The sequence below is a fragment of the Oncorhynchus mykiss genome, chromosome 19 (assembly GCF_057628025.1).
Source record: "Oncorhynchus mykiss isolate SJ-2025 chromosome 19, ASM5762802v1, whole genome shotgun sequence".
Taxonomy (NCBI): Eukaryota; Metazoa; Chordata; class Actinopteri; order Salmoniformes; family Salmonidae; genus Oncorhynchus; species Oncorhynchus mykiss.
This window is the reverse complement of record NC_143040.1, coordinates 43,017,863-43,044,962: the sequence shown is the minus strand read 5'-3', so window position 1 is coordinate 43,044,962 and position 27,100 is coordinate 43,017,863. Positions and strand designations below refer to the sequence as shown.

Genomic DNA, 27,100 nt, shown 5'->3' with positions numbered 1-27,100 from the left:
GGCCATTACTCACATTTGTTTAATTTTGGAGTATAGGCTAGACCAATTATGTACCAAAGACATATCAGTTTTATTTTGTGTTTTTCTACCATGCGTGATATGCCTTAGGCTATGTATTGTATTACGGCACAATCATCATTTTAATTCCGTTTTTTTTTACGGGCTTGGGCTCATAAGCTTATGCATATGCATAAGCTTTAATATGCTTATGGGAGTTTTGAATTAATCATCACCTTAGAAAGCAATGTCCATTTCGTTGTGTTAGTCTTTGAAACAAAGACTAACTACACTGTTTCAACCTGCTGTTGAAGTTCTTTCTTCAAATTGATCATCACAGTGAGGTGAGTTTTAAAAGTAAGGTAGGCCTTCTGTTTTGATGATAAGTATTTGATGTGATTATGTAAGCCAATGTAAATTGTCTGTATGAACACATATTTTCTCCACTTTCATGTGAGCATCAGTTGCTGCTTGAAGGCATAGTACACTAGTAATGTGTGCTTGCCCTGTGACCATCTTTGGTCCTAGAGTAGGCATAAATAGGGCTTTTAGTGTATTCGTCCTGACCTGGTGACCTTGCCAGGAAAATTGTTTGGCTCATAGATCACCTGATATACAGTACCAGTCAAAAGTTTGGACACACCTACTCATTCAAGGGTTTTTCTTTATTTTTACTATTTTCTACATCATAAAATAATAGTGAAGACATCAAAACTATGAAATAACACATGGAATAATGTAGTAACCAAATATGTGTTAAATAAATCTAAATATTTTACATTTGAGATTCTTCAAAGTAGCCACCCTTTGACTTGATGACAGCTTTGCACACTCTTGGTATTCTCTCAACCATATTCATGAGCTAGTCACCTGGAATGCATTTCAATTAACAGGTGTGTCTTGTTGAAAGTTGTGGAATTTCTTTCCTTCTTAATATGTTTGAGCCAATCAGTTGTGTTGTGACAAGGTCGGGGTGGTATACAGAAGATTGGCCTATTTGGTGAAAGACCAAGTCCATATTATGGCAAGAACAGCTCAAATAAGCAAAGAGAAACGACAGTCCATCATTACTTTAAAACATGAAGGTCAGACAATCCAGAACATTTCAAAAACTTTGAGCGTTTCTTCAAGTGCAGTCACAAAAACCATCAAGCGTTATGATGAAACTGGCTCTCATGAGGACCACCACAAGAAAGGAAGACCCAGAGTTACCTCTGCTGCAGAGGATAAGTTCATTAGAGTTACCAGCCTCAGAAATTGCAGCTCGAATAAATGCAGACACATATCAACATCAATTGTTCAGAGGAGACTGTGTGAATCAGGCCTTCATGGTCAAATTGCTGCAAAGAAACCACCACTAAAGGATTCCAATAAGAAGAATCGACTTGCTTGAAACACAAGCAATGGACATTAGACCGGTGTAAATCTGTCCTTTGGTCTGAGTCCAATTATTATTATTTTTTTCCAACCGCTGTGTCTTTGTGAGATGCAGAGTAGGCCGAACGGATGATCTCTGCATGTGTGATTACCACCATAAAGGAGGAGGTTGCTGGTGACACTGTCTGTGATTTATTTAGAATTCAAGGCACAATTAACCAGCATGGCTACCACAGCATTCTGTTTGCGCTTAGTGGGACTATTATTTGTTTTTCAACAGGACAATGATCCAACACACCTCCAGGCTGTGTAAGGACTTTTTGACCAAGAAGGTGCTGCATCAGATGACCTGGCCTTGGCAATCACCCGACCTCAACCCAATTGAGATGGTTTGGGATGAGTTGGACCGCAGAGTGAAGGAAAAGCAGCCAACAAGAGCTCAGCATATGTGGGAAGTCCTTCAAGACTGTTGGGAAAGCATTCCTCATGATGCTGGTTGAGCGAATGCCAAGAGTGTGGAAAGCTGTCATCAAGGCAAAGGGTGGCTACTTTTACCACCAGAGGATTTCCCAGTGAGGTCAGAGGTGAAAGGGTGATGTCAAAGGGTTAAAACAGTATATCCAATGTCTCTGAACACCAATGCATGTTGGATCTAGTACCATATACACTATTCAGAAAAAGAAATACAAATACTTGTTTAGGCTAGACATGGCTGTAGACCCCTATGGCATCTATGGGCTCCACACCCAAGTCTCAGGCAACATTTAGGACTAGGCTAATCTTTTCTAAGAATGTATCTTGCCCAGAAACTCCAGGAGTAATCTTGAATTGCAACCGATCCCTTTAGCGATCCCTATAGATTATAGGTTATTTCTATAGAGGTCCAGGTTTTCATTTTTTAGGGATAGGTGGAATTCATCAAGTCGATATGTTCCAGATTTTTACATTGTCAGCTTGGGAATTCAATCCAGCAACCTTTTGGTGACTGGCCCAGTGCTCCTACCCGCCAGGCTACAATGACAGCCACCTTATCAACAGTAGGGTGGTTTCACTGTCCCTGACCCTGTCTCTCCCCACACAAAGTTTGTTACAGAATGTCAATAGCTTAATCTAATAGTGATAATGTGATGAATGCAGAGAACAATGATTTTGGAAGGGTTGACCATTAAAGGGATGCTCCCAAGCATTTCAGCCAGTAGTTTTAAAAGTAGTGCTCACGAGCAAAAAACAGTTCCTTGAAAATGTTGCGCAATTGTGTACTACGCCATCCATTTCGTATAATATGTTACACCCTGCAACAAAAAAACATCCAATTTGTACAATCTGTTACGAAATTGTAAGTACTTAAGATCCCAGAATGCATCTTTAACCCTTTGACAAGAAAATACTAAGTAATACGCTATGTTTTGGTGTGTCGGTCCTCATATTTCATAAAAGTATTCACATCATTCAGTCGGAAACCTCTTCTAAAGACTGAAATAAGTATTTGTTTTTAAGTGATGAAGCCTTTGAAAACACAGTAAGTGTTGTAATGTTTCACATGAAATAATAACTTGTCTTTTTTGCCTTATTGGCTTACAACCCCTCGGCCTTCATTCATTTGTTAAACAGAAGCTCAGAGAACTCTTTGCATCATCAACATTTTTATTTTATTTTATTTTCATTTAACCTTTTATTTAAACATGCCATCTCCTGTTCTGGGCGATGTGCTTTTCCTTATCTGGCTTAGATTAAAGGGACTGTCATCACATCAATGCAATCATGGGATAGAGGAGCGTCAAGGTTAGCAGGACAAACCAGTTCACTTTATCAACACCTTGCCCTGATGTGTCTGTGAGGACATCCAGGCATTTAAACTTAACCTCTCCCGGTGGTCGTTGTCCATCCGTATTCTCTGTCCTGATATCACATGCCCTATGGTTTAGTTTGGGAAAGGTATAACATACCAAGCTTCTACAGTGTCAGTTTTTTACGCACGCACGAAACCATGCATACGTCACTCACTGAACATTTTGAAGTGGACGTATATGTATGCAGTCTTTATTAGAATAGAATAGATTGACTTCATTTTTCCCTGAGCGAACTTGCCATTGTGTCATTTGGATTAGATAATAAACACAGCACAAGTGTCATGTACTGTCATGTTGTGTCTTGTTTCTGTCCTTTCCCTTCACCCTGTCTCCCTCTGCTGGTCGTTGTTAGGTTACCTTTTCTCCCCCTCTTTCCCCCAGCTGTGCCTTGTCTCCTCCTAACTACCTCGTCACCCCTTTTCCCACCTGTTCCCTTTTTCCCTCTGATTAGTCCTCTATATCTCTCTCTGTTTCTGCTCCTGTCTTTGTCGGATTCTTGTTTGTGTTGTTCATGCCTGAACCAGACTATCGTCATGTTTGCTGCAACCTTGTCCTGTCCTGTCGGAACCTGCCGGTCCATCTGAGCCTACGTTTTGTTTTGTTATTAAAGAAGCTCTGTTTACGTTAATTCGCTTTTGGGTCCTCATTCACGCACCGTAACAACAAGAAACCGATGACAGATATACAAATAATACAAAGTCATTAACATAAAGTCAAGAATATTGCAGGCGAATGGGATTGCTTTATTTGGAGGTCATTGTTTGTTTAGAGGTCAGCCAGCCCAATAGTCAGATTATATAATGTGTGAGATTACTGTGACGTAATAGTGTTTTGTCACATGGGCCTCTAGTGTGCTGTGTTATATTGTGCCGCACAAAGCAATATCAATGGCTGTGGTTTCTGTTTTTCTTACTGAACAATAGTAAGAGAAAGTCGTACATACATATACTCCCAGTTAAAATGAGCCTATTATCAAAGTCTGTTACAATATTATGTAAAAGATCTCTGTTATTATTAGGCCTATATGTCTGAACCAATGTTCCTGCACAATCGTTTCTTCAGTGTCATGAAGAAAGACTTCACAGAAGCTGAAGAACTGACATTGGTTTGGTTTGCTTTGTCTTGCAGGTCAGGTAAGGCTGATCAGCATATCATGTGGCAGTCAGAATGTGTGGGCGTGTGATGGCTATGGGATGGTCTATTTCCGCGTGGGCACGCAACCCCTCAACCCCAGCATGATGCTTCCTGCCTGGATCTGCATTGAACCACCAGAGCAGGTAAATCCACACAGTGCATCTGCTTAGATTATGAATACCATTTGATTGATACAGTGATAGTTGCTTATACGGTGGAGTCCGAAATTATTGACACCCTTGATAAAGATGAGCAAAATGGCTGTATAAAATAAGGAATTAAAATACTGAGCTATATTGTATGCTCCAAAAAATTGGGAAATTATATTATTTTATACAATTGCTAAGAGAAAGATATATATACACTGCTCAAAAAAATAAAGGGAACACTTAAACAACACAATGTAACTCCAAGTCAATCACACTTCTGTGAAATCAAACTGTCCACTTAGGAAGCAACACTGATTGACAATAAATTTCACATGCTGTTGTGCAAATGGAATAGACAACAGGTGGAAATTATAGGCAATTAGCAAGACACCCTCAATAAAGGAGTGGTTCTGCAGGTGGGGACCACAGACCACTTCTCAGTTCCTATGCTTCCTGGCTGAGGTTTTGGTCACTTTTGAATGCTGGCGGTGCTTTCACTCAAGTGGTAGCATGAGACGGAGTCTACAACCCACACAAGTGGCTCAGGTAGTGCAGCTCATCCAGGATGGCACATCAATGCGAGCTGTGGCAAGAAGGTTTGCTGTGTCTGTCAGCGTAGTGTACAGAGCATGGAGGCGCTACCAGGAGACAGGCCAGTACATCAGGAGACGTGGAGGAGGCCGTAGGAGGGCAACAACCCAGCAGCAGGACCGCTACCTCCGCCTTTGTGCCAGAGCCCTGCAAAATGACCTCCAGCAGGCCACAAATGTGCATGTGTCTGCTCAAACGGTCAGAAACAGACTCCATGAGGGTGGTATGAGGGCCCGACGTCCACAGGTGGGGGTTGTGCTTACAGCCCAACACCGTGCAGGACGTTTTTAATTTGCCAGAGAACACCAAGATTGGCAAATTCGCCACTGGCGCCCTGTGCTCTTCACAGATGAAAGCAGGTTCACACTGAGCACATGTGACAGACGTGACAGTCTGGAGACGCCGTGGAGAACGTTCTGCTGCCTGCAACATCCTCCAGCATGACCGGTTTGGCGGAGGGTCAGTTATGGTGTGGGGTGCCATTTCTTTGGGGGGCCGCACAGCCCTCCATGTGCTCGCCAGAGGTAGCCTGACTGCCATTAGGTACCGAGATGAGATCCTCAGACCCCTTGTGAGACCATATGCTGGTGCGGTTGGCCCTGGGTTCCTCCTAATGCAAGACAATGCTAGACCTCATGTTGCTGGAGTGTGTCAGCAGTTCCTGCAAGAGGAAGGTATTGATGCTATGGACTGGCCCGCCCGTTCCCCAGACCTGAATCCAATTGAGCACATCTGGGACATCATGTCTCGCTCCATCCACCAATGCCACATTGCACCACAGACTGTCCGGGAGTTGGCAGATGCTTTAGTCCAGGTCTGGGAGGAGATCCCTCAGGAGACCATCCGCCACCTCATCAGGAGCATGCCCAGGCGTTGTAGGGAGGTCATACAGGCACGTGGAGGCCACACACACTACTGAGCCTCATTTTGACTTGTTTTAAAGACATTACATCAAAGTTGGATCAGCCTGTAGTGTTGTTTTCCACTTTAATTTTGAGTGTGACTCCAAATCCAGACCTCCATGGGTTGATAAATTTGATTTCCATTGATCATTTTTGTGTGATTTTGTTGTCAGCACATTCAACTATGTAAAAAAAAAAGTATTTAATAAGAATATTTCATTCATTCAGATCTAGGATGTGTTATTTTAGTGTTCCCTTTATTTTTTTGAGCAGTGTATATATTTTTGACAAGTAATACTTTTTTTTCTCAACGGTAGGGGTTATAATTATTGGACACCCCTGTTTTCAATACCTCACCTTGCGAGGATAACGGCACTGAACCTTTTCTAAAAGGTTTTATGAGTTTGAGAACACTTTGGGAGGGATCTTAGACCATTCCTCCATACAGAATATTTTCAGATCCTTGATATCCTTCGTCTGCACTTATGGACTGCCCTCTTCAATTCAATCCACAGGTTTTCAATGGGTTTCATTTCCGGAGACTGAGATGGACATTGCAAAATGTTGGTTTTGTGGCCATTTAACCATTTCATTGTGGATTTTGATGTGTGCTTGGGGTTATTGTCTTGCTGGAAGATCCACTTGCAGCCAAGTTGTTGCCTCCTCGCAGAGGCAAACAGGTTTTTGTCCTGGTACTGGGTAAAGTTCATGATGCCGTTGACCATAACTAGGGCCCCAGGACCAGTGGAAGCAATATATCCCCATAACATCAAAGATCCACCCCCATATTTTACAGTAGGCATGGGGCTCTTTTCTGCTTATGTATTCTCATTCCGACCCCAAACACACAACTGGTGTGTGTGACTAAACAGCTCTATTAACATGTCATCTGACCATAGCACTGGTTCGAATCCAAGTGCCAATGCCGTTTAGCAAACTCCAGACATTCACATTTGTTGGATGACATAAAATAAAGCTCTTTGGCCACGCACACCAGTGGTACGTTTGGCATCAAAATGAGAATGTATGAGGGGGAAAAAAACATACCTACTGTAAAATATGGTGGTAGATCTCAGTTATGGGGCTATTTTGCCTCTGCTGGTCCTGGGGCCCTTGTTCAGCCCATTATATTTCGAGTTGTGCTGTGTTGTTCACATCGTCATGGTTTCCTCCTCCATCAGCCAGTAGGAGTGCACTTGATAAGGATCCACACCAGTCCCAACGACCGCATGCTGTGGGCCATGGACAACAGAGGGAACGTACATGTCCGCACAGGAATCACAGACGAGATGCCTGTCGGCACAGACTGGGAACACATTCCAGGTAGATGACCTGACGATTGACCATCAATCAGACACCCAATGATATAACACCTTTTGTTCCCTATCCCTACACCTGTCATCCATTTTCGATTTTTACCCAGTGCGTTATTGTCTCTTTGTTTAAGTTAGACAACCACGTTTCCATAAGCGGAAGATCAGACACCCATTCATAAAACCTTTGTCCAAAGACGAGACAATCAACTTCAGTGTTCTATATCCAATGTGTTCCCAGGCCTTCAGGCCAGTCAGCTGGTGCTGAGTGTGAAGACAGTTTGGGTGCGTTGCCCCAACGGGGAGGTGGCGAGGCGCTACGGTATCACTGACAAGAACCCAGCAGGGGACTACTGGAAGAAGATACCAGGCCTGCTCAACTGGCTAACAGGTGAGTGATGAGATGGAGAGAGAGAGAGAGAGAGAGTGTTCCAGTTGTGGAACAACACGTTTTAATGTCAAATGAACAAGTACAGTGAAATGCCTTTCTTGCTAGCTCTAACCCCAACAATACAATAATCAATAACAAGGTAGAACGAGATATACAAATAAAAAATAAGAAGAACATGATACAGTAAGAACACAACTGTGTTCTAGTACAGTAGCAACAACAAAGTGTTGGCTTCCGCTCATTCCCACATATCTTGGTCCACAATTCAAGCATGTTTTGTACACAGGTCAGGGGCTTACTGTAGCTTAGAGTTAATACACTCTCAGCCATTGTTAATGTTTGGCTTGGTGTTCCTTTGTGCATGTTTGAGATCGACTCCACAGCCAGAATCACTGATCTACAAATCACCTTGCGTCCCAAATAAGTCCTCATTAAGTGATCAAGATTAGCGATTCTGCTCCTTGCTTTGCTCAATCTGATCCCTCCAACCCGCTGATTGTCCCACAGTGACACCCATGGACGAACTGTGGGCTGTGAGTTTGTCTGGAGGTCTGAGTCACCGGCTCACCAAGACCATGGTGCACACCGTTGTCAAGTGCCACGTCAACACAGGCTCCCTGAGCGGAGAGGACCTGGAGGAGGAGTGGGAGGTCATCTAAAGAAGACAGAATTTGCATTCTATTCCCTATACAGTGTACTACTTTTGACTAGGAACCACAGGGTGCATAGGGCTCTTGTCAAAAGTAGTGCACAATGTAGGGAATAGGGTGCCATTTGCCATGTCTCTTCCCAACCGAAACAACCACTATTATTATTCTCTTTCACTACTGAAATGGGCTGCATTTCATTTATTAGTCTGTACTTTACTTACTGTGTATTTTTTATGTTAACCTCCTATGTACATAATATCTAAGATTTTATGGCAACTGCTATATGGTTATGAATCAGAACTGAGTGCACAATGGCTCTGTAGACAGACAGGACGGGATGATTTTGTGTTACCAAGGGAATGGGGTGTGTCGCCCAGACCTCCTTATGCTGTTTTCAAGCATTATTAAGTGTCCGACCAGTGTTTACGTTTAACCTAACCCAACCAATCCCTATTGAATTTGAATTAATTAATTTATTGATATATTAGTTATTTTATTTGTTATTTTTATCTGATGACATTGTAGGAAGGCGATTTTGTTATATTTATTCATTTTAGTTAGTCTGCACTTTAGTTGTAAGTGAGAAGGTAACCCCACTCAAGTACACATCACTAGTCTAGACTTGCTGCCCTGAGACAGTTTATTTTTGTTTTCTTAGGAAACACCCTCTCCCAAAGGAACTTACTGTAGCTCTGGTGTTATTTTTTACACATTGATCAATTCCGTTGAATACAGTATTTACCACAGCACACTCAAGAGCCTTCCAATAGGGTACCTTCGATTAAAGACTAAGACCTTTAGTCCAGTTTAACCATTGTCACCCAACTCAATGCCACAGGAGTTAGATAGGGCCATGGTCTGAAATGATGTTTGTATATTGTTTTAAAGGGAACTATGACTGTAGTAGGAAGGAGATCCATTATTTATTGTTATTTTTACTGTATATAATAACACAGTTGTAACATGTGAATGTAAGTACTTGAATGGAGAAATTGATTACGTTAGTCACCTTGCAAGGGTACCTTAAGTTCATCTCTGTAGGTGCTTACTGTGCACAGATTGATTGATTGCTTCCTTTTTTACTGTGGAATGATGTGTGCTCACTAAGGAAGGGATATTACTTTGCAGGATTTTGAGCTGGGAGATTTCTAACGTGTATTTTGTATAACTACCAGAAAGGGAAACTAACCAATTAATTTATCCAGTCTTAATACAGCTACTGTATAAATATGGGAATCATGCATTTAATGGTTGACAGATACTTTAATCAAGCATATTAACAACAGCTAAACAGCTTTGGAAATATAACTCACTCACTGACTAGTACATCTCATAGCTTTGTGAATAAGTTGGTTGTGTTTGTGAAAAGCTATAAGTGTGGCTTAACTAGTACTGTATTACAATGCTGAATTATCTAGCTATAATATTAACATATAGAAACCAGGGTTACACATTGACATTAGGCATACTACATGTGATCATAATGCTGCTTCTGAATACTGTACTCTACATCAGTACTACTTAGTCATTAGGGGCTTGCCAGTTCAATTCACTTTGACAAAGAGTGCATCCCAAATGGCAACCTATTATTCCCTATGTAGTGCACTACTCTATTGTTTCAACAGTGGGGGATCCTTAATAAAAAAGTAGTAAATACTTTTGACCAGAGCCCGCACCCTGGTCAGAAGTAGTGCACTCTGTAGGGGAATAGGGTGCCATTTGAGATGTAAAGAAAATCTGGTGGGTCATCAAATGACCAATATTTTGGAATATACTGGACAAGTTGAAGTACTGTTGCCCCTCTGTGCGTCTTTCATGGGATGCACAGTACTGTAAGTCCACTGTATGAATCAATGCCTCTCCTCAGTATGACTTCCTTAATAAAGATGTTTACAGTTATTGACTCTACGTGATGATACTGTATGACGACCATAAAGCAGCGTTTCTCAACTCTATAGGACTGCACATTTTTTTGCTCTAGCCCAGCACTAACACAGTGCTGAGCTGGAACAAAAATGTGGGAGCTGGAGTTGAGAATGTTCTCCTTCTGACCATGAGCCAAGCATTTGTCACAGAAAACAAAACCATGAATGTGTGTAAAGAGCTTATTCAAACCATTGTGCCATTTTATGGGTGGGTGATACGATGATGTAAAACACATGTTCATGCTGCCATGTAGTTTTGGACCTATTCTATAGTTTATTCTGTAGTTCTGTAACTACATTGTTGTTCCATTGCCTGTGTAGTAACTGTAATTACTGTAGTAGTAACATTGTATTAACATGTTCTCTGCACCCCTTCAGCCCACAACTTCCAGATAATGGCCCTATAGGTGAAGCACATTATAGATAAAAGAAAACAACAGATTCATATATTTTATAGACAATAATAGTATTTTATTTACACATTGCAACATTAACACCATTACATTCACTCTTTAGTGTCAAATATGAGAACTCAACATTTATTCTAAAGTGCATTGTTTTTAAACATCAAAATGTAAAGAACATTTTGAGTTGCTATTTACAAAGCCACATGCTGCATTTAATTAACTTTTATTGACACTGTTGTCAAAGTGTTCACACCATAGCCAAAAATAACTATTTGATTCCAGAAGTCAGTACAGTAGTTTTATCTGAGAGGTCTTGAGAGAATGTTTAACTGGCATACTGGTGTAGTCTGAAGTCCAGTGGTTTCAGAAAGTCTGGCAGAGGGTCCAGCTGTTCAACAGGTATGGACTGGGTCAACTTCTGCATAGCCTGAACAAAGAGAGAGGGGGGAGATAGTCCTGATAGCCACTGGAACGCTTGCTCTCCAATAAGACCCTGCCACAGCCCTGGATTCTTCTCCAACTTTCCCTTCATTTGAAAATGGAATTTTGGCATGAAGAGAATGAGATAACCAAGGCAGACGTGCTTCCGGCGCATGTCAGGCTCACCCCGGCGTATCTGATTTAAGAGGCAGTCCAAGGGGGTGTTCCCATCTCGATCTGTGACATAAGGACATGCACCGTGTCCTAGTAACAGAATCAAACACTCTGGGCGAACTAGTTCGCACGCCAGATGCAATGCGCCTTTGCCTCCCTCCACGTGAAAACATCCACGACTGTTAATGTAGCTCACGCGCTCGCTATTGGAGAAGTCTTTCAGAGAGTCCAGAATCATTTTCAGGATAGTAATACGGTTATAGCGGACAGCTACTGTGAGATGTGGTGTTGCAGATGCTTGGCAGCAGCAGAAGCTTCGACTGGGCATCTCCAGTGCGCGGACAGAGTATCTGTTGAGCAGGTATCTGGCGTATTGTTGATGATCGTGCACAAGTGCATACAGAAAAGCCTCGGATGGAGTAAAAGTGCACGCCCGCCCGTCATCTTCCCAGTGAAACACCTCCATTGTCCGCATGTCCTCGAGTACCCATACTGGTAGCAGGTCTCGCACTGCTTGGTAGAAGGCAAAGGAGGTTCTTTGGCACTGTTTCTCGGATTTATAATCCGCCCGGTTGTCAAACACACCCGCTAGATCGTAAGGCATGGTCACTTTGTTCTGCAGATACGTTTAATTTCGGAATATACCTTTTTTTTGCAAGGTATAAGCACCTCTGTGCCAGGTTTGTTTACATCAAGACAGGATGTCAACCGAAGTGATTTTTTTAGAAGACAAAAATAATCAATAGCTGAATTTAGAAAAGTTGCATGACACACTGGAAAATGTGTTTCAAAATAAGAAATAAAAGCCGATAGCAATCGTTTAGAGCTCTTCGGTCTCGCTGCTCTCTGAGTCTGTGTTCAGTAGCAAGGACCCTGCCTGAGTCTGTTCAGCACCACTATTCTTGACTTGCTTCAAACCCCTTTTCGAACTCCATCGGCAGTTTATATATCCTTGCTGGTGGCGAACCGTAGTGGAACTCCCTTCACGACTGCCCTCGTTGGCCGCTGACTGCGTCAACAAATATCCCCATTGGTTGATGACGACTTCATAGTGAGATTAAATGTGACGTCAGTTCAAGTGTCCCTAACTTTTCCATATTTGTTGTGTGCCATGTGAGCGATTTGTTTGGGAGACGCGCTATCGCCCCCCTATCGAGTGTCCCCACTGCATACAGTACATTCAGAACAGTCCGGTGTAGAGGATGTATGTTGGGTTGTGGGTCACCAGTGCAAGTTATATAATTGCGCGTCTGGTGCAACGTGCAGCTACCAACACCCCTCACTGCTAAATTCTGACAGACATGTCTGTTTTACGCGTTATAACTGCTTCTCGTTTGGGTCGTAATGTCTCATCAGGATTAGGCTAAACCTATCAAGTGTAAAATCTATTTTAAGGATAGAATAAAAACGTATATTTACACCACATTACAATGTCAAGCAACTATAGGCATTTGAAAAGCGGTGACATATGCATTGCAAAAACACTAACTTTAACATTAAAATGTAACCTCAAATTATGAAACAGTTTGTGAGTTCATGCAAAGTCAAATCTAGGCTATTGGTTTTAGTAGCTTCAGTATAGGGCAGACCATAATCGGCTTTTAGATAGTCGACCACGCCATCTGTTTGGTGAATACGTGTCATTACATGTCATGCATAACCTTGAATTGACAAAGTAGCCTGTCTTCACCACTCATTTTCAAATTTACAGCAAACAGTATGTCCCCACATCATGATCAAATCTGATGTATTGAAATTATTTCTTATGAGCCATGAAGTGGAAATGCAATGTGAAATGGGTATAGAAGTGGGAATTCAATGTAAAATGGTTAGGAATCTGCTAATTAAAAATGTCTAGTTAGGAAGACAGACTGGTATCAATAAAACATTTTGGGGAAAGTGACATCCTGGTATGGAGTTGCATGGACTTATTCATATCCTCATTGAGCATGGTTGTGAGAAGCATGATCCAGCTGCAGGTGGCACTCTCATGTCCCAGTGACTATGATGCAAACAGACACAGTGATGTTTCACAGTCATAAACCCCAACCCTAACCCTGCGTTATGGCCTGGGTAATCTGTGTAGCCTATGTCATGAGAAATAGATGATCACAAAAGATAATATTTAGATTTAGTGTATATCAACATGACGTGAGCATGCCTGCTGCAGCTAGATAGGTAGGATGGGACTATACTGTATAAAATAGGCAACTTTACAGTTCAAAAGAAGCATAATGGATGAGTCTTTTTGATTAAATGAATGTTAAGTGAAGAATGAAATCCATCACCATCTGTAACAACCACATCTCTGTGGGAACAACATTGGAAAAAGGAATAATAATCTTGTATCTTATTCATGTATCTGCACAGATACGGTGCCTTCCAGATGTATTTTACCAGTGTAGTAAAAAGACCAGGTACATTAACATCAGGCAATAGTAGCCTATATAAAGTATTCCCAATGCCTATGGGAGGACCCCCCGATTTAGCAAGAAATTAGTCTAGCTCAAGTGCAATTTTTTGGAGGTATGATCTTTGAGCCTCTGTAAGCTTCTCACTCATCGTTATTCATTAATTCATGATTATCCCTAATCATGGTAGCATCCACATTTAATGTAGAGGTGTTCAGAAACATCTTCTATTCCTATTTACAATAAAAGTACATCAAATGACACAATACATTGTTCACCATTCAGTTCCTATTGGTCAAAACAAACCGAAACACAACCAAAACAAACTGCAAATGCATCCAGAAAGTTTGTAGAGTCACAAGCTTGATTTAATCTTTGTGTGCTTGGCATATGGAACCAAATAATACACTTTTGACTACTTTAATACAACCTCAGGAGGCTGAATAAATGTGGCTTGTCACCTAAAACCCTCATAAACTTTTACAGATGCACAATTGAGAGCTTCTTGTCAGGCTGTATCACCACCTGGTATGGCAACTGCACCGCCGACAACTGCAGGGTAGTCTACCGGGGGCAAACTAACTGCCCCCCAGGACACCTACAGAACCAGATGTCACAGGAAGGCCAAAAAGATCATCAAGGACAACAACCAGGAGCTGCTGCCTGTTCACCCCGCTACCATCCAGAAGGCGAGGTCAGTACAGGTGGATCGAAGCTGGGACCGAGAGACTGAAAAACAGCTCCTATCTCAAGGCCATCAGACAGTTTGCCATCACTAACACAGAGAGGCTGCTGCATACATACAGACATGAAATCTTTGGCCACTTTAACAAATGGATCACTAGTCACTTTATTAATGCCACTTTAATGATGATGTTTACATATCTTGCATTACTCATCCCATATGTAAATACTGCTTTTATACCATCTGTTGCATCTTGCCTATGCCACTCAGTCATTACTCTTCCATATATATATATATATATATATATATATATACATATGTACATATTCTTAATCCATCCCTTTACTTAGATTTGTCTGTATTAGGTAGTTGTTGTGGAATTGTTAGATTACTTGTTGATATTACTGCACTGTCAGAACTAGTAGCACAAGCATTTCGCTACACTCACAATAACATCTGCTAACCATGTGTATTTGACCGATAGAATTTGTTTTAATTTATAAGTGAATTTGTCCAAATAGGGGGGACTAGCAGTGGTGGAAAAAGTATTAAATTGTCATACTTGAGTAAAAGTAAAGATACCTTAATAGAAAATGACTTAAGTAAAAGTGAAAGTCACCCAGTAAAATACTACTTGAGTAAAAATCTAAAAGTATTTGGTTTTAAATATACTTAAGTATCAAAAGTAAATGGAATTGCTAAAATGTACTTAAGTATTAAAAAGTAGAAGTATAAATAATTTCAAGTTCCTTATATAAGCAAACCAGATGGCACAATTTTCTTGTTTTTTTTATTGACAAATAGCCAGGGGCACACTCCAACACAGACACAATTTACAAACAAAGCATTTGTGTTTAGTGAGTCTGTCAGATGTTCTCTTGATGAAGGATGTTCTCTTGATAAGTGTGTGAATTGAACCATTTCCCTGTCAACATATAATGAGTACTTTTGGGTGTCAGGGAAAATGTATGGAGTAAAAAGTACATTATTTTCTTTAGAAATGTAGTAAAGTAAAAGTTGCCAAATATTTAAATAGTAAAGTAAAGTATAGATACCCCAAAAAACTACTTAAGTAGAACTTTAAAGTAGTTTTACTTAAGTACTTTACGCCACTGGGGACTAGATACATAAAGTTCCTTTAGTTCTAAAACAGATATGTATGAAAATACCTTCAAATAAAAGGTGACATTCTGTACTGTCGTCTCATATGAAACATTTCAAAATCCAAACAGCTGCAGTATAGAGACAAATTCAAATGTTTTAGCTTCACTCCAAATAAATACAGGGAGGAGTTTATATAGCCTCCAGCCTCTTCATTTTCAAGGAGTCCAGAAGTAGCTTGAATGTGACAGTGCGAATGCAAGACACTGCTCCCTTATACGGCTTCTAAGGTTGGAGAACACGGCCCTGAGGTTAGGCCATGGGGGCACATATTTGGGATATTCTGATAGGCATATGTATAATTTGTACATGGTCCCTGACACATAAAGAAAATATAAATTAAATGCAGTCCATATGATTTGAGGAATGTGTCCATTGTTGAATTAGATTATTTTAATTCGCCTTTTTGAATGTAAATTAATTCCATGAATTGGCTGTGGAACGTAGGAAAACTTTTTTTAAAAAATTGCATAAGTTCCCATCTACCCAATTAATTAATTAATTGTAGCCTCTAGTTTCCAGGCAAGAAGAGAGTTGGTCCACTCATCATTATTAGCTTGAGGGAGGCCTCTTCAGGGCAAGCCTTGAAAAATTCAGTTCCATCTGATGCAGCCAGGCACTTTATCAAGACCCCGTGGAGTGTCAACTAGCAACCGACCCACCTGGCAAGATTCTCGACACCTAGCTAGTAACGATTGTAATGGACAAAAGTAGCCAGCTAACTAGTCAAAATCTGTAGAATATCGTCGACAAATGCGTGTGTTAAAGCCACGTAGCTCTAGCTATGCTAATTGATTTCATAAATCAAGCTAGCTAGCTAGTTGCTACCGCAACTTTTATCCAAGTAGCAGCGAGCTAGCAGTCAAGCATCCTCGCGAACTTGGGGTATTTTTGCTCGCTAACTGGGGTGGCTGGTTAATATTGAAAGACCCATACAACACAGTTATTTGGCCACCCGTTATATTTTTGGAGCCAGCTATCTTAACTTTTATAACATAGCCGTCTTAATTGAGATTGCTGGCTAGTTGAACAGTTTAATCAGTTAGTCATCGCTTCGTCTAGCTAGCCACAATAGCTTTGCTAGCCAACCTGCTAACGTTACTTTGTTCGCTAGCTAGCGAACTAGCGCCAGGCATCTAGCAAGGTGCTGCTGACTACAGACAGACAGTAACGTTACAGTAGCTAGCTAGCCAAAATCCGAGTAGTTTTGTTGCTCTTTCTCCGTTAAAAAATCCCCGCAATGATGGAAAAGAGTGGTTCGGAAATGTCAGGGAAAAGAAGGGGTAGGAATACAGTTAATAATCCTAACAAAAGTTTAGCTACGAATGGAAATAGCAACAATTCATGGGAGGAAGGAAGTTCGGGCTCCTCCAGTGATGATGAGCATGGTAGGTCAACACGACGGTGGTAGCCTCGGTCACTCTAAACTAGTTCATACACTTGTACAGTGATTTAAAAATGTTAATCCTGTGTTTTGTTATATGTTTAGGTAGTGGTGGTATGAGAGTTGGGACTCAGTATCAAGCACTCGTGCCAGACTATGATCCAGGTGAGTCATTTTACTGTTCAGACAGTCAAGAAGATGGAACAGGTTACCAGACATGATAGCCTCGAACAATTCCTGGTCGTCTATTCCACGAGCCTTGACTAAGCGGGCTACTGCTAACTACATCTTTATTATTTTGACATTCCGACTCCTGTCCACGGCTACATTGTTTCATGTTTGAACCGATTTAACTGCGGAACTATTGTCAATGTATCCAATATATTTCAGCATATTTAGCATATAACAAATCTGAGATGAGCTAATTAAAAAGTTTGTAACAGATCTGTTATAGCTAGGCCCTAATTGTTGGTCGAACGACCATGGTTATAAACGTTTAATTAACTATCTGGAGTGAGAATGGTGTTGATTGCTTCCCTTTAAGCAATTAATCATTATGAAATGTATTATTTGTAACATGAACTGAATAAATTGTAGTTGCTTTCACTAGCCTATTTGATTAAGCCCTGACTTCTAATGGTCCATATCTTTTTCCTTTTCAATTTGGTCTCCATGCGAGAATTGATAGGCTTGTGCTGCTAATAATACATCTTGTATTTTCCAATGGGACATAACATTTCATTCTGGCTAAACTTGTATTGTTGGAAATTGGTTTCACTTTCACCAGAGTTTCACTTTCAACATAAAAGCATTTAGGATGAAGGCAATGAGTAGTTTTGAGTAATTAAGTCACTGGTCCTCATTCGATCCTTTATCCCCCGTGACAGAGATTGCCAAGGCGGCGGAGGAGAGGGACAACCTGGGCATGCTGGTGTGGCTCCCCAGCCCGAACCTGGCTGAAGCTAAATGTGAGAGCCATTCATGCCATTTTCCTCATTATGTACCAAATGTAAACTACTTGCCCATTTTACTTTACAAATTGTACGTTTATCTGAAGCAAAATATTTAGTTATTGTAATAGCTATGCAATAACAGAAATGGGTAGCTGAGTGTTGTGCAAGTGAGTGTTATGCCACAGTCTTTCGGATCTATATATTTACACACACACAGAGAACCAGTCAAAAGTTTGGACACACCTACTCATTCAAGGGTTTTTCTTTATTTTTACTATTTTCTACATTGTAAAATAATAGTGAAGACATCAAAACTATGAAATGGCTCGTATGGAATCATGTAGTAGCCAAAAAAGTGTTAAACAAATCTAAATATATTTTACATTTGAGATTCATCAAAGTAGCCACCCTTTGCTTTGATTACAGATTGGCCCACTCTTGGCATTATCTCAACCATCTTCATGAGGTAGTCACCTGGAATGCATTTCAATTAACAGGTGTGTCTTGTTAAAAGTTCATTTGTGGAATTTCTTTCCTTCCTAATGAGTTTGAACCAATCAGTTGTGTTGTGACATGGTAGGGTTGGTATACAGAAAAGAACAAGTCCATATTATGGCAAGAACAGCTCAAATAAACAAAGAGAAACGACAGTCAATCATTACTTTAATTAAGACATGAAGGTCAGTCAATCCGGAAAATTTCAGGAGGACCGCCATAGGAAAGGAAGACACTGATATACCTCGGTAGAAGGTAAGTTCATTAGTTACCAGCCTCATAAATTGCAGCCCAAATAAATGCTTCAGTTCAAGTAACAGACACATTTCAACATCAAGTTTTCAGAGGAGACTTCAGCAATTTGACCATGAATTCGACCTGATTCGCACAAAGAACCCCCTACTAAAGGACACAATAAGAAAATACTTGCTTGGGCCAAGAAACATGAGTAATGGCATTAGACTGGTGGAAATCTGTCCTTTGGTTGGATGAGTCCAAATTTGAGATTTTTGGTTCCAACCGCAGTGTCTATGAGACGCAGATAAGGTGAACGGATGATCTCTGCATGTGTGGTTCCCACCGTGGAGGTGTGGTGGTGCTTTGCTGGTGACACTGTCAGTGATTTATTTAGAGTTCAAGGCACACTTAACCAGCATGGCTACCACAGCATTCTGCAACAATATGCCATCCGATGTGGTTTGTGCTTAGTGGGACTATTATTTGTTTTAGAACAGGACCATGACCCAACACACCTCCAGGCTGTGTAAGGGCTATTTGACCAAGAAGGAGAGTGATGGAGTGCTGCATCAGATGACCTGGCCTCCACAATCCCCCGACCTCAACCCAATTGAGATGAGTTGGACCGCAGAGTGACGGAAAAGCAGCCAACAAGTGCTCAGCATATGTGGGAACTCCTTCAAGACTGTTGGAAAAGCATTCCAGGTGAAGCTGGTTGAGAGAATGCCTTGACAGCTTTGCACACGCTTGGCAAAGGGTGGATATTTTGAAGAATCTCAAATATAAAATATATTTTGATTTAACACTTTTGGTTACTACTTCATTTCATGTGTTTCATATTTGAGGTCTTAACTATTATTCTACAATGTAAAAATAAAGAAACCCTTGTCCAAACTTGAGACTGGTAGTGTACTTCGATACAATGCATTCAGAAAGTATTCAGACCCCTTGACTTTTTCCACATTGTTACGTTAACGCATTATTCTAAAATAGATTGACAGCCTTGCATTCTCTCGACCAGCTACATGAGGAATGCTTTTCCAACAGTCTGGAAGGACTCACCACATATGTTGAGCTGTTGGCTGCTTTTCCTTCACTCTGCGGTCCATCTCATCCCAAACCATGTCAATTGCGTTGAGATCGGCTGCTTGTCGAGGCCAGGTCATCTGATGCAGCACTCCATCCCTCCTTGGTCAAATAGCCCTTACACAGCCTGGAAGTGTATGTTGTCCTGTTGAAAAGCATATGATTGTCCCACTAAGCGCAAACCAGATGGGATGGCGTATTGCTGCAGAATGCTGTGGTAGCCATGCTGGTTAAGTGTACCTTGAATTCTAAATAAATCAGACGGTGTCACCAGCAAAGCACCATTACACCACCATCTCCATGCTTCACCATGGGAACCACACATGCAGAGATCATCCGTTCACATACTCTGTGACTCACAAAGACACGGCGGTTGGAACAAAAAATCTCAAATTTGGACTCATCCGACCAAAGGACAGATTTCCACCAGTCTAATATACATTGCTCGTGTTTCTTGGCCCAAGCAAGTGGCTTCTTCTTATTGGTGTCCTTTAGTGGTTGGTTCTTTGCAGCAATTCGACCATGAAGGCCTGATTCACGCAGTCTCCTCTGAACAGTTGATGTGTCTGTTACTTGAACTCTGTGAAGCATTTATTTGTGCTGCAATTTCTGGGGATGGTAACTCTAGTGAACTGATCCTCTGCAGCAGAGGTAACTCTGGATCTTTCCTGTGGCGGTCCTCATGAGAGCCAGTTTCATCATAGCGCTTGATGGTTTTGTGATTGCACTTGGAAAAAACTTTTGAAGTTCTTAATGTTCCCGGATTGACTGACCTTCATGTTTTAAAGTAATGATGGACTGTCGTTTCTCTTTGCTTACTTGAGCTGCCATAATATGGACTTGGTCTTTTACCAAATAGGGCTATCTTCTGTATACCATCCCTACCTTGTCACAACACAACTGATTGACTCAAACACGTCAAGAAGGAAAGAAATTCCACAAATTCACTTTTAACAAGGCACACCTGTTCATTGAAATGCATTTTTGTTACTACATGATTCCATATGTGTTATTTCATAGTGTTGATGTCTTCCCTATTATTCTACAATGTAGAAATAAAGAAAAACCCTTGAATGAGTAGGTGTGTCCACACATTTGACTGGTACTGTATGTAAATATTATTATTTTTTTTATTTTTTCATATATTTGCCAAATTTCTTCACCAAATTTGTCTTTTGTCATTATGGGGTATTGTGTGTAGATTGATGAAAAACATTTTATTTAATACATTTTAGAATAAGGCTGTAACAAAATGTGGAAAAAGTCAACTGGTCTGAATACTTTTCGAATGCACTGTGTGTGTGTAAATATTTTTTTGTACAGTGGATGAATACATTGCAATTGCCAAAGAGAAGCATGGGTACAACATGGAACAGGCACTGGGGATGCTCTTCTGGCACAAGCACAACATTGAGAAGTCCCTGGCAGATTTGCCCAACTTCACACCTTTCCCAGATGAGTGGACAGTGGAGGACAAGGTCCTGTTTGAACAGGGCTTCAGCTTCCACGGAAAAACGTTCCACCGTATACAGCAGATGGTGAGACTAACGCCTCCGAATTGTATCATTTTTTGTTGGTTAACAGCAGACTACTCCATTGGCTAACATGGAACACACGATGACATGAGACATTGAATTCTAATTTGGGGTGTTCATTGTGTGAAGTCTCTAAAACACAAATAATGCACAAAACTGTGCTTTCGTTTGTTATTTACAAGTTCTTCTTGTTCATGTGCTAGCTACCAGACAAGTCCATTGCTAGCTTGGTTAGATTCTACTATTCATGGAAGAAGACAAGGAGCAAAACCAGTGTCATGGATCGCCACGCACGCAAGCAGAAGAGGGAACGAGAGCAGAGGTATGAAGTTTGTTCTTTTGTTTAAAAAGCATGAACCGCATTCTCTCAACTTCCACTCCTTTTTGGAAAAACTAGTCCTGGGTGGTTTCAACCATTCCAAATTAGACACAAAAAAATGTATTGGAAAGTTAGGCCAAGAATACCATAATTTGTTTTCTATGTGTTAAGTTTTTGCTTTATGTTTCAGTGAGGATGAGGCTGAGGAGACCAATGGAAATGCTCCAAGCGATGTAGAGTACGACCCAAATAAGGAGGAGAAGAAAGAGGTGGATCTGTTCAGAGGCTCTTATCAGTTTTAATAAATGTTGTTTATTGAAGCCAACTAACATGGTAATTTTGTGTTTTAGCTGGGCGCAGCACCTGAGAAACAGGAGCCAAAACCACTAGCAGTGGTACAGAAGGTAGCTTTCGAATTGCAAATATTTTCATTACCATTTCAATAGAAACCTACAACATTCATATTAAATTGACACTACTTTTGATGGTTTGGCTTTTTAACCTAAATCTATTCCTTCACGTCTAGCCGACTACTGGCGTGGCAGAGAAACTGACCCACGTCAAAAAAGAACCACAGGGTCCTCCAGGGAAGAACCTGCACCGTGCTAAGAAGAAGCCTCCTAAAGGAATGCATCTGAGCCAGGGAGACGTAGCTGCAATGTCCACCAGCACCCCCGCTGCAGTCGGTGTGCTGCGGCAAATGGACATGGAGCTGGTTGGCATCAAACGCCAGGTTAGTGCACTGTCTTAACATTAATACATTCATCTTCTGTGACCGCATTTCCTGTCCATTTTGTGTCGATCATGTATTCATGTCAATGGGAGATTTGTGTGGAAATGGAAGAGCTAAGCCTGTGTACCTAGAGTGTCTTTAGGGTGACGAGTTAACCTGGCCATTTTTCTTTAATGAGTTTTATCCCCTTCTAGATCCAGAGCATCAAACAGAATAACAGTGCCCTGAAAGAGAAGCTTGATGTGGGAGTAGACAACTTCAGAGTACCTGAGGTAATGCTACTGCTGACCTAAAGTTCTGACCATCTCATTTTACTATCTCCATAGAATTAAAGGTGCATTATGCAGAAATGGCTCGTAACAGTTAGCCTAATTTCAGTTTGTGACAAAACAAGCAAGTATACTGTGGAGAACCATTGTACCATCTAAACTGCTGTGAAATATATTTTTTAGAACCAAAAATATTGTATTTTTTAGCTGTTTGAAGCTGGTGTGCAAAAAAAAAAAGTAAAAGATGCAATATGAAACATAAGAACGGGAAGCATAGGAATAGTGCATGCGCATAGAATTGATCTACTACTGCTTAGACTTGCTTTCAATGAGTGACAGATCTATAACATACATTTAGTCAGATCGCCCAAAAAGTGACATATTGCAGCTTAAATGTTACTATTGTTTTGCAAAGTGATGGGAAAACAAAGCTTTCTGAAGCATGGACGCTTTCCAGCCAAATGTGGAAAAATAGGTTGATCACCCTAGTGGTGGTGTCTGCTGGTCAAAAGAATTTAGAGCTGCCAAATGATTATAGATTACGTCACACATGCCGTAGCGCAGAGACAGCGTTCAGATGTCTAGCAGTTGTAATGTTTTCAAATACTATGTATTTTAAATCTACACTCTTCATTATGTTTGAAATTTAAAAAAGTCCCATTTCCCAGCTCAATAGACGCTAGCGGCTCTCAAAATCCACTTACACACAACTTTCGGCAACCAACCCTCGAAATGAAAGGCATTTCGCTTCCTTTTTGTCTTCGACCAATGCCAAACCAATCAGGTGGTTTGCGACAAAACAACGTTTCGGATGTCGTTGATGACATGCTTCGGATAAAGGGATAAGGGTCTCGGCACACTGCTTTGAAGTAAACTGCTTTGCGGTTTCAATGCATGCTCCGGTATGCATTGTTACGGTAAATGTAACATCACTAGTCTTGTAATACATTTTGACCTGTCTTGTTGCTTGTATGTTTGACCATTTTATGTCTCAGGTGAACCAGAAGTTTAACACTCGCTGGACAACAGAGGAGCAACTGCTTGCTGTACAAGGTAATAGATTGCAAGCGCAACAGATGGGTTGGGATTCGAGAAAGGGTAGAAAGTGGAACCAACTGAAGTGGGACCCATGTGAAAAGTCAGATGATAAAAAAATATCTTGAATTCTGTTTCACTGGGGGGGCCTGGCACATAACAATCTCAATTTGTTCAAAATGTATTTTCACTCCATTGTAACCTCTTCCAGCCATCAGAAAATATGGGCGGGACTTCCAGGCTATCTCAGATGTGATTGGCAACAAGTCTGTGGTGCAGGTGAAGAACTTCTTTGTAAACTACCGCCGACGCTTCAACTTGGATGAGGTGCTGCAGGAGTGGGAGGCCGAGCACGGGATGGAGGGAGCAGCCAAGGGAGGAGAGGAGAAAATGGACACATCACCATCTCCCACTGAGGATGGAGCCACCAACCCTGTGCCGCCAGAGGACCAAAAAGAGGTATGTGACTCCACTCTTTGTATTGCAAATCGTCCTCCAACGACCCATATTAAGAAGAGTGTGTAATTACAGATGTATTCTAATAACTCGAGACCCACCTCTCACATGCCCAGGTTCGGACCCATAGTTTTTAAGAAACCTTGCTTTAAAGAGCCTTAATTGAAACAATGGCAAGGCAGTCACCCTGCCTGTGTTTTGGTAAAAAGCTGAGGGATGGGCCTTGACAAATGTAACCACTCTCAAAATCATAGACCGAGCTATGGATACAAGGACTGACCATCCATGATATAAAAATTATAGTTTTAACTGTGTTTTGAGGCTATACAATGTTTGTTTACATTTACATTGTTTACAAACGTTGGAGTAAAACAAGCTTCTATTGTGGGCCCTGATGGGGTATGACAGTTGAACTTAGCTCATGAGGCATTTAAAAGTTATATTTAAGCAATTAGGCCTGAGGGGGTGTGGTATATTGCCAATATACCACGGCTAAGGGCTGTTCTTAGCAAAACAACGCGGAGTGCCTGGTACAGCCCTTAGCTGTGGTACAGTATATTGGCCATTTACAACAAACCCCCAAGGTGCCTTATTGCTATTATAAACTGGTTACCAATGTAATTAGAGTAGTAAAAATGTTTTAGGTTTTGTCATACCTGTGGTTTACGGCCTGATATGCCACGGCTGTCAGCCAATCAGCTTTCAGGGCTCGAACCACCAATTTATGATCTTTATGAATCAATGGTTCTATATCATTATGTCTATAAGCAATTAAGGATTCCAGTATTTTATTTGAGTTTTTGCAGATGTATTAAGTGCAAATACTCCCCAATGTTGTCTCGTTACAGGAATCCTCACTAGTGGAAGCACAACAACCTCTAGCATCCTGAGTGGCCAGCCATTTTGGATAATTCTGTTGGCAGAACTCCTCCCTCTGAGATTTTACGTCTGTTCTGAAGAGGCGATGATGAATCTGCACAGGTTACTCCCTGTCTTTGCGGGCCTGTTCAAGAAGGTCATTCCTGTTACCTCATCCCCGATTCAAGGATGTTTTGCAGCTGCCCACCAATTAACTTACAGCACCAGTCTTCAGCCGGACTGACAGTCAAAGTAACCAGAATTATCTGACTGCACTTTATCTCATCCCTGAAAAATCTTCTGTATCAAATGTAACTTGTTTATGCATCTGGCGCCTTTTACCCTGCCTCGGTCACTCAACATTACAGATGATCCCTGTTATCCAGCCCACAATATCCCTTTGTCATCTTATCCTTCTGCAACCCTCTTTACTTTGTAAAGACTGGTTTTTGTTGTGTAGTATTTAATCGCAGTAGGTCTCGGTATGAACTGAACCTGTCGACTACAATTATTTTGTATTGTGCCCAACGTGAGGAAGCTGTCTTTGTACACCAGACAGCCATAAAGAAAAACAACCCAAGGATATACCATTGCCATGTTGGAGTTGGAGAAAAGGTGAGTCAGGTGATTTGCCCCCTGATACACACAGTGCAGAACAAGATTTTTCCACAGGGCCATTTTATACTGAGACCCAATGCAAGTTAATAACACACAACCAAATCTATTTATATTCTTCCTTCCAAAACTCTTGTCTGCAGCTGTTTCCTTTACCCCCTAATGGGTACTTGTCCCCCCATGGATTTACAAAGAACAGACTGGTGTATGAAGGCTTTAAATCCAGGAGGGGGAGTTAGCGAGACGGGTGCACAGTGTGGGAGTGAGATAGGAAATCGGAATGCAGAAATTGCCTTGCAGTATTCTACAAACTCCAATCACCATTTGGTACAAAGTAAACACTACAATCTCCCTTCCCTCTGCTTCTATGCGTTACTTACGGCTGAACCTCAGCCCTCCCCTACTGAAATACACGCAATGTTTGTCATAAAAGGTTGCTCTTACGGAATGGATGTGCCTCCAGCATAATGCAAGTAGGATTCTGGGATCTTGAAATTGCCATATCCATGGCATGATGAATGTTGCCCCCCCCCCCCCCCACCGTACTGAAAAGACTGTACAGATTTATTGAAAACTGACATTACATATAGTAAGTGTAGAACTTAGAATCCCAACAGGCGCTTCCATTGAAGAAATAAAGTAGGTGTTGAATTTTAAACGGTAGTGCACTTTTGGTGTTCAGTGTTCAATATTACTCAATTTAAACTAAAGTTAACATGTTCTGGTGCATATTTATAAATAATGCATTAATTGTTTGGATGACAGGTTAAAGAGACATACAAATAATGTAAAACTTTAAATAGGAGCTGTTCATCATTGAGGGATGTCCATTTTCAGTTTACTAGTAACCTCAGGACACACAATCATGTTAAAGAATGCTTTTCAGTTGGAAGGAGAGTTGAGTGAGAAATTCCTTAAGTTGATGATTAGGGAGCAAGGCTACAGTAAACATGTCTCCCCGGGCCAAATGAGATTGCTGTGACTAACACATTTCAGTTAATTACTATAGCACCCGCCTTGGGCCGATCAGTGTAATTTTGTAAATGCCGGGTATCAATGGCAAGACTCATCGTTCGCCCAAGTTTCGTCAAAATCGGACCAGTGCTGTCTGAGATATTGCGTGTGACTAACGGACAGACTGAGAGAGATCCACAGTCCCCTCTCCGATTTTCATCTTGGGGAACAATTTTTACATTTTAATTTAAACCTTTTTTGAGTTCTGAAGTGTTTTTATTTGTCATTTCAAACCCTGTCCCTTTCACAACAACTGGCCTATGCTATTCTACCGTTTTTACTGTACTGGTACCATGATTTAGCATACTGTTTTGAAATCTTTTTATATATTTATGAAGAAATTGTGAATGCCTGAGGTGGGGTTTTAATGAGGTTGTGTGTATTGCTGTCATTTACCATTGTGTATTCAATTTGCGCATCAATTAACTAGACAATAAATTTGAAGGATTTATAGGGACATTCACTGGATGCTCATTTGTCTTTTCCTGCTATTTGTATTTAGCCTGTTCCCAGAACTGTTTTGTGCTTTTGCCAAATCTATTGCTCATTGTCAAGTCCAACATTCAGTTTGGCA

General features: G+C 41.0%; 3 protein-coding genes across 5 annotated transcripts in view; 2 read left to right on the top strand and 1 right to left on the bottom strand.

The window, feature by feature from the left end:
• Nucleotides 1-10,253, top strand: part of tecpr2 (tectonin beta-propeller repeat containing 2) — a 33,380-nt gene extending 23,127 nt beyond the window's left edge. For both annotated transcript variants that reach the window (XM_021574003.3, XM_021574001.3), the window contains exons 17-20: nucleotides 4,353-4,501; nucleotides 7,182-7,323; nucleotides 7,555-7,704; nucleotides 8,212-10,253. In XM_021574003.3, coding sequence (XP_021429678.1) covers nucleotides 4,353-4,501; nucleotides 7,182-7,323; nucleotides 7,555-7,704; nucleotides 8,212-8,363 — 593 coding nt within the window. In that variant the 3' untranslated portion in view covers nucleotides 8,364-10,253. The remainder of the gene's footprint in view (nucleotides 1-4,352; nucleotides 4,502-7,181; nucleotides 7,324-7,554; nucleotides 7,705-8,211) is intronic.
• Nucleotides 10,254-10,896: 643 nt separating this feature from the next.
• On the bottom strand, nucleotides 10,897-13,177 carry ankrd9 (ankyrin repeat domain 9). The gene has a single exon (XM_021574004.3). It carries the CDS (start codon nucleotides 11,882-11,884, stop codon nucleotides 11,012-11,014), a length of 873 nt encoding a protein of 290 aa, XP_021429679.1. The 5' UTR covers nucleotides 11,885-13,177; the 3' UTR covers nucleotides 10,897-11,011.
• A 2,529-nt stretch (nucleotides 13,178-15,706) lies between these two features.
• rcor1 (REST corepressor 1) lies at nucleotides 15,707-26,989 on the top strand. Of its 2 annotated transcripts, none has more exons than XM_021574000.3 (12): nucleotides 15,707-16,925; nucleotides 17,027-17,086; nucleotides 17,809-17,889; nucleotides 21,016-21,230; nucleotides 21,431-21,549; nucleotides 21,737-21,815; nucleotides 21,897-21,950; nucleotides 22,073-22,279; nucleotides 22,474-22,551; nucleotides 23,544-23,601; nucleotides 23,795-24,042; nucleotides 24,888-26,989. In XM_021574000.3, exons 1-12 carry the CDS (start codon nucleotides 16,778-16,780, stop codon nucleotides 24,927-24,929), a joined length of 1,389 nt encoding a protein of 462 aa, XP_021429675.1. In that variant the 5' UTR covers nucleotides 15,707-16,777; the 3' UTR covers nucleotides 24,930-26,989. The 2 variants fall into 2 exon arrangements, with proteins under 2 accessions (XP_021429675.1, XP_090067171.1); XM_090211045.1 differs by having other exon boundaries at nucleotides 16,098-16,929; nucleotides 17,031-17,086.
• Nucleotides 26,990-27,100: the final 111 nt, after the last annotated feature.

Bases quoted from the DNA above. Each gene is read 5' to 3' on its own strand.
- rcor1 (XM_021574000.3), top strand. From the start codon at position 16,778: ATGATGGAAAAGAGTGGTTCGGAAATGTCAGGGAAAAGAAGGGGTAGG. The intron at 17,890-21,015 runs GTGAGAGCCATT...TTTTTTGTACAG, and splicing joins GAACCTGGCTGAAGCTAAAT to TGGATGAATACATTGCAATT. The intron at 21,816-21,896 runs GTGGATCTGTTC...TTTGTGTTTTAG, and splicing joins ATAAGGAGGAGAAGAAAGAG to CTGGGCGCAGCACCTGAGAA.
- ankrd9 (XM_021574004.3), bottom strand. From the start codon at position 11,884: ATGCCTTACGATCTAGCGGGTGTGTTTGACAACCGGGCGGATTATAAA.